General features: G+C 37.3%; 1 protein-coding gene across 1 annotated transcript in view; it reads right to left on the bottom strand.

Annotated features, from left to right (window-relative positions):
• The window catches only part of LOC148511565 (uromodulin-like), a 115,079-nt gene that overhangs the window by 84,750 nt on the left and 15,801 nt on the right, over positions 1-14,528 (bottom strand). The window contains exons 4-5 of the mRNA XM_088442152.1: positions 11,152-11,259; positions 9,789-10,003 (exon numbers count right to left, since the gene is read on the bottom strand). Coding sequence (XP_088298278.1) covers positions 9,789-10,003; positions 11,152-11,259 — 323 coding nt within the window. The remainder of the gene's footprint in view (positions 1-9,788; positions 10,004-11,151; positions 11,260-14,528) is intronic.

Genomic DNA, 14,528 nt, shown 5'->3' with positions numbered 1-14,528 from the left:
ACTTGAGCACAGGTCTCTTAATAAGTACCTCAGTTGTTTTGATTTAACCATCTGTGCTCAAGCCTGGATATCACTAAAACCTGGACTGTTAGTGTGCTGCCTTGAGGACCGAGGTTGGGAAACACTGCCTTAAACAACCAGACCCCAGACCGAGAAAGAGATTTATATACTTTTATGCCTTTAAATTACAAACAGCTACTATTCTCTATTGACTAGGGAGTAGTAATTAAAGGTTGAATATTTAAATGATTGTGCTTCTGACCGTTACTGGAGACATTGCTACAGTTTCATATAAAGTGTGCTTTTATTTGCTAATGAAATATATTGCAACTTTTGGAACACTGAAGAAACATTGTTGCATTGTGTGGCTTAACGGTTATAAGACTACTTCAAATTATTTTCTCCTGGTTTTGATCTCATTTTGAAATAGACAAAAGAAGCAAAGTATTCCTATATTGGGGCACTCACGGATTAATCATAATAAACTCCAGTGACCATACAAATCATAAAACATAACTTTTATTACGTCCTTTTAAAATAAAAACAATAGCGAAATATAATTATAAATATATAAAATTATGTGTTCTCCAATTATAAATCTTATCGTGGTAATCTTATTATTATACTATATATCGTCTATAGGTGTATTAATTCCACATTATGTTTTTCTGTGTTGAATGTCTCACCAATAAATATATCGATCAATTCATAGAACAAATCCCTATATGAAATAAATATTTGTGGTTTGTTGAAGAGACTGGTGCCAGACAGCACTCAATCAATTCATTATGTCCAAAAAATCTGATGTTGTCTGTTAAACTATGGTTGTTATATTGATAGGTAGAAAATGTGACCTAAAATATTAATAGCTTTTGTGACCCAAGACAACCTAACTGTTATGTGAATATTCAAGCAATGTTGGTGACTTGGCCGATGACAGTGTGTCACTGTCCTAACGGCTTTACTCATTAAATAATCACTGCTCTCTGTTCACTGAGCTGAGAGTCTGATAATACAGAATAGTCCCCTGATATGCTTAAATATCTAGCTACTCATTTGCATATGGGTATTCCAGCAGACTATGTTAGCCTTTTAGGTGACTGTGTTAACATTGTTCATTCCGACTGCCTCATTAAATATTCAATGTTCTTATTAATTGAGCTCTAAACTCTCACAGTCTTCTGATATACCGATAGTCTCCTGATATGCCACAATGTTTAACCATAAGTTATGGCACCTAAAGAGTGTTATAATTAGTTCAGCTGTGATATACAGAGGTTTCTTATTTTTATTAGATTTTATAGCCTTATTGGAAACATAGTAACGTTGTCCGTTCCGACTACCACATGAATAATCACTGCTCTCATTACTGAGCTCTACAATTCCATAGTCTGTTAGAACGTGAATAATCTCCTGATCCACCGCTCTATCTAGGGGCTTCTATTCATTTTCTCATTACACATTACTAGTTAGATGTTATGGCCTTGCTGGCAACATTATAACCTTGTCCGCTCTGACTACCTCATGAATATTCACTGCTCTCATTAGTGAGCTCTACACTTCCGTAGTCTGTTAGAGCGTGAACAGTCTCCTAACTCACCGCTCTGTCTAGTGGCTTCTGTTTACTTTCTCATTGGACTTAACTATAATTGACATGGTATTCAACACGAACAAACATATTATAATAAAGACACATTAATTAAAAAACAACACAGGTCACACTATGCATCGCGTGCCCGTGTAACCCGATGCGCGTTTCGCATCATCTGCTTTATCAAAGGAGCAACCCGACCATCTGGTTACTGCTCACTATATCCTGAACTTCCTCCAATCGTTGTTGGAGTCCATGATTGACATGCGTTTTGGCCAAAAGGACGTTATTCTCAACTGGTTCATTAAAGCTCATGATTGACATTGTTATTAGCCAATAGGATATGCCTGTCAGCGTATGCATTCGCTATTGCCTAGTCCATTGTAAAGATATGGCAAAGAAATAGAGGGGAAACATATCAATGGAAATTTTTTTAAATTAAATTAAATTAAGTTGATTTAATTCTGATAAACATCTATCCTGGTTACTAAGGTATATTATAGTATATATATATATATATATATATATATATATTTATCTTAATCCATTCTAGATATATTATAACACTGACCTAATAAATTATTGTGCATTATCTAGTGTTCATTAATAAATAATATAAATAGTGAATTGTAGAATAAAATTAGTATGATGTGAAAGTATAATTAATAAAAATAAGTGATACTGCTATTGTATGTGAGATGTACTTATGTGAAAATGTATTCTTATTTGTAAGTATTTATAATAATATTATATTATTAAAAATAAATAAATGTGAACGCTAGTATTCCAACTAGTGATTGTGAAACAATTGTTTGGTGAAAAATTAAAAAATTAAAAAAATATATGGAGTGATAAATAATAATATTAAGTATTTAAGTTGTTATAAGATAAAATAAATTAATCACACATATTCCATGTCATATATCAATAATCACTCTTCCAGAGTGGAAAATATACCCTTCAAATATATAAATATATAGACTATCTATTTCAAAAAAACTCCGTAATTGATGTTATCATTTAACCCTAATGGTTGTAATCCACCCAATAAGAATATCCAGTGGCTCTCTTTTTCCAAAAGTTTCTGGATGATATTGCAACCCCTAAATCCTAGATGTATCCTTTCCACTCCAAAAACTCTCATATGTTTTGGCTCACTCTGATGTTGATCATAAAAATGTCTTGAGACTGAGGTCAACTGTTTAAACTTCATCAAGTCTGACACTGAGTTCCTAATATTCCCTGCATGCTCAAGTATCCTATGCTTCAGGGGTCTGGATGTCATACCAATATACCGTTTATCGCATGGACACATAATACAGTATACCACTCCGGCAGTGTTGCAATTAATATAATCTTGAATAACTCATTTAGTATTGTACTTATCTCTAAATTCCATTGTCTTGATCATATAATTGCATGCTTTGCAGCTTCCGCATTTATATGAGCCCTTGACTACCACCTTTCTTTCTCTCTTGTTCTTGAAATGACTACATACCAATTTATCTTTTAAGTTAGCGGACCACCGCCAACTAATATTAGCCCTTGGTCCCAAGGCTTTAGACAGATCTTCATCCAAAATCAGCACAGGCCAGTGCTTCTGTATTACTTGTTGAATCTGCTGCCATTCCATACAGAAGTCCCCCACGAACCGAATCACTTCTGGTTAATTTTTCTTGATTTGATTAGGATATAGAAGGGAATTTCTATTTTTCTGGTTGGCCTCATACCATGCTTTTTTAATAGCCCTTTTACTGTAGCCTCTTTTTAACAGTCGATTTTTTAGTTCTTCTGATCTAATGGAAAATGTCTGGGGATTAGAGCAATTTCTCTTGAGACGTAGGAATTCTCCCTTCGGTATCCCTTTGAGTATTGGTGGAAAATGTGCTCTGGATCTGTGAAGTACACTGGGCCTGATTCAGAGCCGCTCGTAAGCGGCCGCTCGTTCGCTCCAAGCGATGTTTGCCCAACTGCGCATGCTTACGGATCGTTATACGCATGCGCGAACCAGTCAGTGTGGCCGAAATTCATTTGTTCGCTAAATAGCGAATGCCTGCTATTTTGAGTGACAGAATGAGGCGTATGTGGGTGGTAACAGGGGAAGGTGCTTGAAAACGGGGAGTGGAGATCCGAACGCAGGCGTGCTTAAAGGTCAAAACGGGCGTTTTAAGGGTGTGCATAATTAAAACAGTAGCATCATTGACCACGTCACTGGGTTATTTTATAGCCAGAACTGCTCGCAAGATTGTGGTAGCAAAAACCAACCACAAGAATAGTGAGCAGTTCATACGCTGGTTGATGTACTCAATTAATCTAATAAATAGCGGACATGACATAGGATGCGAGTGGCCAGGGGGCGTATTTTTCCAAAAAACCACTGCAAGTTTTGTTTGCTCATTCAGACCTAGAGGCGTGAACAGACCGCAAAGAGCGAACGGTTCATTTGAATAGCCACCCCTATTTTCTGGACGAGCGAGCACTAATTGCGTCCGGCTCTGAATCAGGCCCACTATTTGTTGCGGTGTGTTTTCTGTACAAATCTGTTGATAGTTTCCCATCTTCCATTCTCCTTATTTTTAAATCTAAAAAGGTAACATCTTCTTTACTTACTTCATATGTAAGTTTAAGGTTCAGATCATTATCATTGAGAAGATTAATGAATGTAACAAACTTTTCTTGAGGTCCATCCCATACTATTAACAGATCGTCAATATATCTCATTAAAAATCAATATATGGCGGGTGCAATCTTTATGTTTGTCATTGAAAACGGCCATCTCCTCCCACCATCCTAAATAAATATTAGCATAGGTAGGGGCACAGGATGCTCCCATGGCTGTGCCCCTGACCTGTATATAAAACTGGTCATTGAATACAAATAAATATTTTGTTAATACAAAAGTTAACAATTGAATGAGGAAGTCACCAAAATCCGTAGTTGTTTCTTTCTCCAAGTAGTATCTTACTGACTGAATGCATCTTTCATGTAAAATGCTTGTATATAGTGACTCAACGTCACATGTTGCCAAAAGTACACCTTCTTCTATATGGACTTCATCCAATTTACGTAATACATCCATCGTATCTTGTGTGTAGGAAGGAAGGGTCGTCACATATTTTCTTAAATGCGTATCCAGGAATTTGCTGGCTTGTTCAGTTAGATTTTTAATTCCAGACACTATCGGGCGACCCGGTGGTAGAATGTCATTTTTGTGAATTTTAGGCAACATGTAAAACGTTGCAATGACTGGTTCTTCAACTTTCAAAAATAAGTATTCTGTTTTAGTCAATATACCTTGTTGATGGGCTTCCTCAATCATGTTATCATATTGTCTTTTGAAATTATCCAATGGGTTAAATATCAGATGTTTGTAGCAATTGATGTCATTTAATTGTCTCATTGTTTCTGATATGTATTGTTCTTTACTCCACAACACTACATTACCCCCCTTGTCAGAGGGCTTAACCACCACATCTTCCCATTTTTGAATTTCTCTGAGAGCTCTCTGGTCTTCTAAGTTGAGGTTAGTAATGTGTTTATGGTATCGATTCTTGTTTTTCCACATCTCATCGAGATCTCTAGATACCAAATCTATAAATGTAAGAACCACAGGACATATATTTGTCTGCGGAAAAAAGGATCGTTTCTTTTTACGTATTGGTCTTGATGTAGGCTCAGAATTTGCTGAATCCTCACCAAGATTCTGTAAAATGGATAATGCTTCCATATCATCATTAGTCAATATTGTATTACTAGTGTTGCATTGAGATTGATTATCTTTACTCACCGAGGTGGAGGAATAGAATTTAGTAAGTAAAAGTTTTCTCCCAAGCAATTGGAGATCTTTCTCCCATTTACATCTATCAAAATTTAATTCCAGGGAAAAAGTAAGTCCCCTACTCAGTACATTGATGTGTGCATCATTTAGATTCCTATTCGTCAAATTGACAATTCGTAATCTATCATCATCAGTATTTATCAAAGATTTAATTTCCTCCTTTGTGCACGCCTCTGATACCTCGGAGTTTCCACTACTTCCCATCGATCTCGGTTTCTGATGTTTCTTCCCCCTCCTGATCTTCCTCTTGGGGGCCTCTGATCTAGAGGAGTTTTTTGAGGTAGATCTAAAAAATCCTTTGTTAAATGGGAGGGTAAGTTCTCTCTTAATCGGAATGAATGATCCGATTACTCCGTCCCTGATGATTCTTGATCTGTGGAAATATATCACAGGGATATATTGACGCAGTTGGGCAAACATCGCTCGGAGCGAATGAGCGGCCACTTATGAGCGGCTCTGAATCAGACCCAGTGTACTTCACAGATCCAGTGCACATTTTCCACCAGTACTCAAAGGGATACAGAAGGGAGAATTCCTACGTCTCAAGAGAAATTGTTCTAATCCCCAGACATTTTCCATTAGATCAGAAGAACTAAAAAATCGACTGTTGAAAAGAGGCTACAGTAAAAGGGCTATTAAAAAAGCATGGTATGAGGCCAACCAGAAAAATAGAAATTCCCTTCTATATCCTAATCATATCAAGAAAAATTAACCAGAAGTGATTCGGTTCGTGGGGGACTTCTGTATGGAATGGCAGCAGATTCAACAAGTAATACAGAAGCACTGGCCTGTACTGATTTTGGATGAAGATCTGTCTAAAGCCTTGGGACCAAGGGCTAATATTAGTTGGCGGCGGTCCACTAACTTAAAAGATAAATTGGTTTGTAGTCATTTCAAGAACAAGAGAGAAAGAAAGGTGGTAGTCAAAGGCTCATATAAATGCGGAAGCTGCAAAGCATGCAATTATATGATCAAGACAACGGAATTTAGAGATAAGTACAATACTAAATGAGTTATTCAAGATTATATTAATTGCAACACTGCTGGAGTGGTATACTGTATTATGTGTCCATGCGATAAACGGAATATTGGTATGACATTCAGACCCCTGAAGCATAGGATACTTGAGCATGCAGGGAATATTAGGAACTCAGTGTCAGACTTGATGAAGTTTAAACAGTTGACCTCAGTCTCAAGACATTTTTATGATCAACATCAGAGTGAGCCAAAACATATGAGAGTTTTTGGAGTGGAAAGGATACATCTAGGAATTAGGGGAATATCATCCAGAAACTTTTGGAAAGAGAGAGCCACTGGATATTCTTATTGGGTGGATTACAACCATTAGGGTTAAATGATAACATCAATTATGGAGTTTTTTTGAAATAGTCTATATATTTATATATTTGAAGGGTATATTTTCCACTCTGGAAGAGTGATTATTGATATATGACATGGAATATGTGTGATTAATTTATTTTATCTTATAACAACTTAAATACTTAATATTTATTATATATCACTCCATATATTTTTTTAATTTTTAAATTTTTCACCGAACAATTGTTTCACAATCACTAGTTGGAATACTTATGTTCACATTTATTTATTTTTAATAATATAATATTATTATAAATACTTACAAATAAGAATACATTTTCACATAAGTACATCTCACATACAATAGCAGTATCACTTATTTTTATTAATTATACTTTCACATCATACTAATTTTATTCTACAATTCAATTTGCATTATAATATATCTAGAATGGATTAAGATAAATATATTATATACATATATATATATATATATATATATATACATACTATAATATACCTTATTAACCAGGATAGATGTTTATCAGAATTAAATACACCTTAATTTAATTTAATTTTTTAATTTTTCCATTGATATGTTTCCCCTCTATTTCTTTGCCATATCTTTACAATGGACTAGGCAATAGCGAATGCATACGCTGACAGGCATATCCTATTGGCTAATAACAATGTCAATCATGAGCTTTAATGAACCAGTTGAGAATAACGTCCTATTGGCCAAAACGCATGTCAATCATGGACTCCAACAACGATTGGAGGAAGTTCAGGATATAGTGAGCAGTAACCAGATGGTCGGGTTGCTCCTTTGATAAAGCAGATGATGCGAAACGCGCATCGGGTTACACGGGCACGCGATGCATAGTGTGACCTGTGTTGTTTTTTAATTAATGTGTCTTTATTATAATATGTTTGTTCGTGTTGAATACCATGTCAATTATAGCTAAGTCCAATGAGAAAGTAAACAGAAGCCGCTAGACAGAGCAGTGAGTTAGGAGACTGTTCACGCTCTAACAGACTACGGAAGTGTAGAGCTCACTAATGAGAGCAGTGAATATTCATGAGGTAGTCGGAGCGGACAAGGTTATAATGTTGCCAGCAAGGCCATAACATCTAACTAGTAATGTGTAATGAGAAAGTGAATAGAAGTCGCTAGATAGAGTGGTGGATCAGGAGATTATTCACGTTCTAACAGACTATGGAATTGTAGAGCTCAGTAATGAGAGCAGTGATTATTCATGTGGTAGTCGGAACGGACAACGTTACTATGTTGCCAATAAGGCTATAAAATCTAATAAAAATAAGAAACCTCTGTATATTACAGCTGAACTAATTATAACACTCTTTAGGTGCCATAACTTAAAGTTAAACCTTGTAGTATATCAGGAGACTATCGGTATATCAGACTGCGAGGTTTTAGAGCTCAATTAATAAGAACATTGAATATTTAATGAGGCAGTCGGAATGAACAATGTTAACACAGTCACCTAAAATGCTAACATAGTCTGCTGGAATACCCATATGCAAATGAGTAGCTAGATATTTAAGCATATCAGGGGACTATTCTGTATTATCAGACTCTCAGCTCAGTGAACAGAGAGCAGTGATTATTTAATGAGTAAAGCCGTTAGGACAGTGACACACTGTCATCGGCCAAGTCACCAACATTGCTTGAATATTCACATAACAGTTAGTTTGTCTTGGGTCACAATAGCTATTAATATTTTAGGTGACATTTTCTACCTATCAATATAACAACCATAGTTTAACAGACAACATCAGATTTTTTGGACATAATGAATTGATTGAGTGCTGTCTGGCAGCAGTCTCTTCAACAAACCACAAATATTTATTTCATATAGGGATTTGTTCTATGAATTGATCGATATATTTATTGGTGAGACATTCAACACAGAACAACATAACGTGGAATTAATACACCTATAGACGATATATAGTATAATAATAAGATTACCACGATAAGATTTATAATTGGAGAACACATAATTTTATATATTTATAATTATATTTCGCTATTGTTTTTATTTTAAAAGGACGTAATAAAAGTTATGTTTTATGATTTGTATGGTCACTGGAGTTTATTATGATTAATCCGTGAGTGCCCCAATATAGGAATACTTTGCTTCTTTTGTCTATTTCATGGGGATTTATTATAGTCCTGGGAGCACCTCCGTCCGTAAAAGTTATATACTGTTATCACATTTATATGAACATTAATAAGGAATAAGGAAGGATAATCTTATATAAAGTGGTCTGTGCGGATATTTCTTTTTCTATTTGATCTCATTTTAACAGTACTATTATAGATATTTTATTATATGTGCTTATATTACCAGGTCCTATACAGTTTTTGGAATTATAATTGTTAATAAATTTATGTCATTTATTAAAATATGGTTTATTATTTCTGAGCGTCACTGCGTACTACACATTTTTTTGTGGTATATTTTCTGTGTGTGAAGATTGGCAATCTCCATGTATTAGTGCTGGTTGGCTGCTAGGAATATAATGTATATATTTTTTATATATTTTATATAATCATTACAGGTGACTCAATAGGCGCTAGGTATACTTTCACAGCAGACCTGCATATGCTGAATCGGGCCCACAGTGTAGTTTTTAAACATAAAAAATTGTGCAATAGATCTGTTAGACAGAAGTCTGCACAAATGCACAACTCAGTAATAGTAGCAGCCCAGCCACAAGTGGAGTTATGACTGAAATTCTTACAACTCTGATCATCCATGTAGTCATATCCTTGGCTATAGAGCTTGTGCAGTGAAAAATAGTCTTTACTGAATACTAAAAAGTGTTTAAAAGATGCATATCTTATTGTTATGTATTATTATAGTAATATTTTAAAGGGTTAGTCAGTACAAATTGTGGTATATGGTATAAATATAATGGTATAAATTCAAGATATGGCACAAAAGAATTAGCAAAGAGTATTTTAAATCATTTCATATTCTATAATGCTGCTTAATTTATTTCCCAACTTACTGTCATCTTATTCCCGCATGAATCGTAACTGCTTGGCACAGTCAGGGAGTACACACGCTTCCCTTCCAGTGTACTGACTACCGCACCTGTACAGGTGTACTGCAACAACGTAGCGGCAGAGGGGTTGTAATGCAGAACCTCCAGCAAATTTTTACCCACAGACAATGTCATGTTGGAGCCTTTGCAGGTCACTCTACTGCTCACATTGTGCACACCTGCAAGAAAAAACACATCATAAAAATGTTACTAGACATTATGGGGCTGTTGCAGAGTAGAACATTTATGCTTTCACACTATACATGCTTTAGACCTGAGCGTGCAAGCAGTGCAGTAAGAGTGCTTTTCTGTGCCCTGTACCATCAAGATGTCATGCTGAGGTGGGTGGGGCAGCCAGTGTCCGGGATTTACAGCACTAACCGGAGCACTGATTCTTAAAATGCTCCAGGGGTTGTTAGAGCTGCAGTGTGCACATCTGTAGCTTCCAAAGGCCGCTCCGGGCGGTACTGCAGCAGCGTTTTTGGCTGCAGGGTGCCATTCCATTCCACAAAGCGGGGCTTATATTTTCTACTGAATATAGGCTGGTGCAAGTGAATTGTGATAATGATGAGGGTCATCAAAGCATAAGGACAGATGCGTACAACTCTGCATTCATAAGCATATATGTATTTAGGGTCCGTTTCAGACCCGCTCGCTAGGAAGCGTTCGCATGCAGCCAGCTGATTTTTGCAATGTGTGCATGCATACACATCGCAGTGCGTGTGCACGAACGATTCTGAGTGATCGAGCGCGCATAGACTGCTCAGCAGAGTGAGTGACAGGAGAAGCCATTTGTGGGTGGTGACAGGGGTTGGTCTTTGTAAATGGGGGAGTGGAGGTGTGAATGCAGGCGTGCCTGAGCATCTCAATGCCATTTCAGAAGCATGCATAATTAAGATGCAGCGTCATAGTACACGTCACCTGGCTGCATTGTACACTGAAGTGCTCACAGTGCTTGTGGTAGGGTATGGTCAACCACCAGTGCTGCGTTCACTTCCAATGGTTGCATACACATCCTGGAGATGACATGCGCAAGTGGGCGTCTTAAGACAGGCTGGTGGGCGTCTGCATACACAGAGTGATCGCACGCCAAGACATAGTGGGCATGCTAATGCCTTGCCATGCGAACGCCTGCTTTGCTGTTAGTTAACCGGATTTGCATACGCATCAGGCGAGCGTGTCCGAATCGAGCCCTTAGTTCCATGCTCACAATGGGGGCAATAATGGCTGACTTGCATGCATCTCTGCATCAGCACCTATGTGTACACAATATTTGTTTTGTGGTACATACAAACAGCACAATGAATGGTCTAATAAAACAACTTACTAAGGCCCGGGGTTTTGTAGAAGGTTTTGTTAGCTGCACAATCTGTAGCACTGTTGACATATTGGCACACTTCGTCTGACAGACATGCTGGAGAACAGGATGGTGCCTCTGTTAGAGAAAAAACATTGACAATGAAGGTTAACATTTATAATAAAGTATATGCTTTTGTAGTTATCCTGTTACCTTTTTTTTAATGTCCACATTTTCTGAAGACATGAAGAATGGATTGTTATTGTTGTACAGTATATAAAATAAAGGGATAACTGACACATGGGAAGCATAATGCTGACATGGTCAAAATGTCGACATGTTTATAAGCTCCTCCCAACTTTGTGCCTGATACTTTTGCCGCAGTTGCGTCTGTGACTTTATGCTAATACCACTACAAGCCCTTCCCTGATGTACATTCCAATGTGCAAGGACTGAGATGCGGCGATCATGCTTGATAAATCTTAGTTGCACCATCGGAAGTTTCACCAGCCCTATGGCATGTGCATATTATCCGTATGAATATAGCCTCCTATGTGAACGATTCTGCGTGTCCTAGGTGAACTCAGAATTAAACTGTAAAAATAAAGCTGTCCAGTATTTGTGGGCTACATGCAACAGCAGCCAGTATTTACCATTCATGCAAAAAATATAAATGTATCTGCTCCCCTTGCATTGCAGCGTGGTTTGTCCAGGTGATGAGTGCTCCCAACTCTGAATCAGTCCCTTTGTCATTACATAAAGTCACATTGGTTAACAATGATCTAAATGTAGCATGTTTGCTGCTACTGTATATTAAAAAAATGTTTACAGTATTGTCTATTTTTATATTTTTTAATATAGTTTCATTAGTGAGTACATAAGTGTAATCATTGCTGTCACAGACCGATTAATAATTAATGTGCATGACTGCTAATGTCTGTTGAATATATATTTCTTATGTTTGGTATTGATTGTGAAATGTTACAAATCCATAAATCCAGCAGAAGTTTAGGCAGATTGTTACATGGTGACACATGTAGCAATCTACAAATCCAATTAATATTCAGTTTTGCAGTATTGCTTCCAGTATTGTTTCCTAATGTTAATCAGTGACCTACTCATTCTAGTTATCAAAGATTTTTATCCCAAAAACATTTTAATAGTAAACTCATTACACTCCAATTTCCGAATGGGAGAGATTGAATGCACAGATTCTTACTGTTTGGGGGATAATCACCCAGCAGGCTGCACTAACACTTCTTCTCCTGATGCAGATTGGGGCCTGATTCAGAGGTGGACACAGTTGCAGCTGCGACTGCGTTTTAATGCACACTGCGTCTTCCTACTGAGATATGCACTGGCTGTGGAGCTAATTAGTCGCTGTGCATATTAAGATACACCATCGAAGATTGCACGAGTCCTATGGAGATACAGATTCTCCATCTGAAAATCACCTGTTTCAGGTGAACTACATCTTTAGGTGCAGTCGCTTACCCCAACATGCCTGTAACATGGTCCGTGACTGGCTAGCGGTAACGGGGGGTTACCTGAAATGCCCACCAAAGTTTCTTCTCTTTGTGTGCAATTTGGATCTGCCTCTTATGTGCAGTGTGACTCAGACGCATGTGCACAGAGAAAACATTGGCTGCTTGCGTGCGGCATTGACACTATGTACACTTCTGAATCAGGCCCAGATTGAGGAGTTTTTAATGCTATCATTACTATTATTAACTGCTGTATTACTGCTGCAGTATATAGGATATTCCGCTAGCATCTTCCCTGCTCTAAAATTGGCACCATACTGTCTATTGCTACAGTGCATGGCTCCTACCTCTGCTGATGGCCCCTTAGATGTAGCACAGGACACGCTTCCTCTGCTTTATTGCTATTGCCTGTGGGAGCCAGGATACCCAGATCAGCAACAAGTGAGTGAGGCTGAAATGGGGTGTGTTAATGTTAAGAATAAAGGATTAATAATTGATGATGTGGCAGATAATGAATAATTTGGATGAGGGAGTTACTGGGGTTCTTTATGTTGGCTGATGCTGTTCCAATGAAGCTGAGGGAATAAATTATTTTTGAGGGGTTAATTAATGATGAGGGATAATATTGGGTGGCATTCACAAAAATGCTCTATTTGATAGTCAATATGATGATCTATAAATTTTATGGCAGTCACTGGGATGCTCAGTGTACTGTATGATTTTCACTAGGATGCACTATGTCATGGCTGGTACTGTATGGGCTACTTAATGTACTGTATGGCTGTCACTGGGATGCTATGTATACTGTTTGGTGATCATTGGGATACTCTGTGTACTGTACAACAGTCACTGGGTAGGAAACTCAATGTATGGTGGTCACTAGAGTGCTCTATGTACTGTATAGCAGTTACTGGGGTGATCAGTGTACTGGGATGCTCTTTGTACTGTATAGTGTTAACTGGGAAGCTCTGTGTACTGTATAGAATCATTAGGATGCTCACTGTTCTGGGATGCTCTGTGTACTGTATAGTGGTAACCAGGGCTGGGGAAAAATAGGTTCAGGAACTGCGGGCAGAGCTACTGGGGATGGAGCTATAGAAAAACATTTTTATATATACTATATATGCACATATATTACACACATATATATACACACACACATATATATATATATATATATATATATAAAAAATGGGGAGAAAGACAAGCGCCTGATAGTGTAGTATATTAAATACCAGTTAATCTCAACAAGGTATTCCAATATCTATTCGTACCATGGATACACTTGTCAGTTAAGCGTATAAAGCAGTCTTTTATAGTCAGCTTCAGAGTATCCCTCCAGGGAAAAGTTTTTGAAACCCTCTTTCCACTTGGAAATCTCTTCACCACCAAATGGTATTGCAGCAACCTTATTCAAGCAAAATAACTTGCCTCCATAGTGTGGTATTATTTCACAATTTAATTGAATTTATTCACAAACTTCTTTACATAGATAAAAACAAAGTAATGAAAGGTGCTTATCTTAGTTGTGGTAGTTTCCAGTGGAGATGCATTGTAAGACATGCAAATGAGTCCAAACAGGAATATAAAGGGTGACCAAATGGAAGAGGTTAATGATCAAGGGGTCCAACGCGTTTCACCAGTCCTCTGGCTTCCTCAGAGAACTGGTGAAACACATTGGTTCCCTTAATCTACAATAATTGGAGTTATTTCTAGATACAGCACCACATTTCTATCATTGTACACACACACAAACACACATATATATATATATATATATATATATATATACATACACAGTATGGGATGTAGTTAAAATCCCGATGGCTGGGATGCCGTCTGTTGAAATCCCGGTCTCAGAATCCTGACCCGGGATTTAATATAGGCGGCTATATCCCAATGCCGCCCAAAGACTGATGCCGG

Source organism: Taudactylus pleione, unplaced genomic scaffold, assembly GCF_031769625.1.
Source record: "Taudactylus pleione unplaced genomic scaffold, aTauple2 ptg000305l, whole genome shotgun sequence".
Lineage (NCBI taxonomy): Eukaryota > Metazoa > Chordata > Amphibia > Anura > Myobatrachidae > Taudactylus > Taudactylus pleione.
This window is presented reverse-complemented; position numbering and strand designations above follow the sequence as displayed.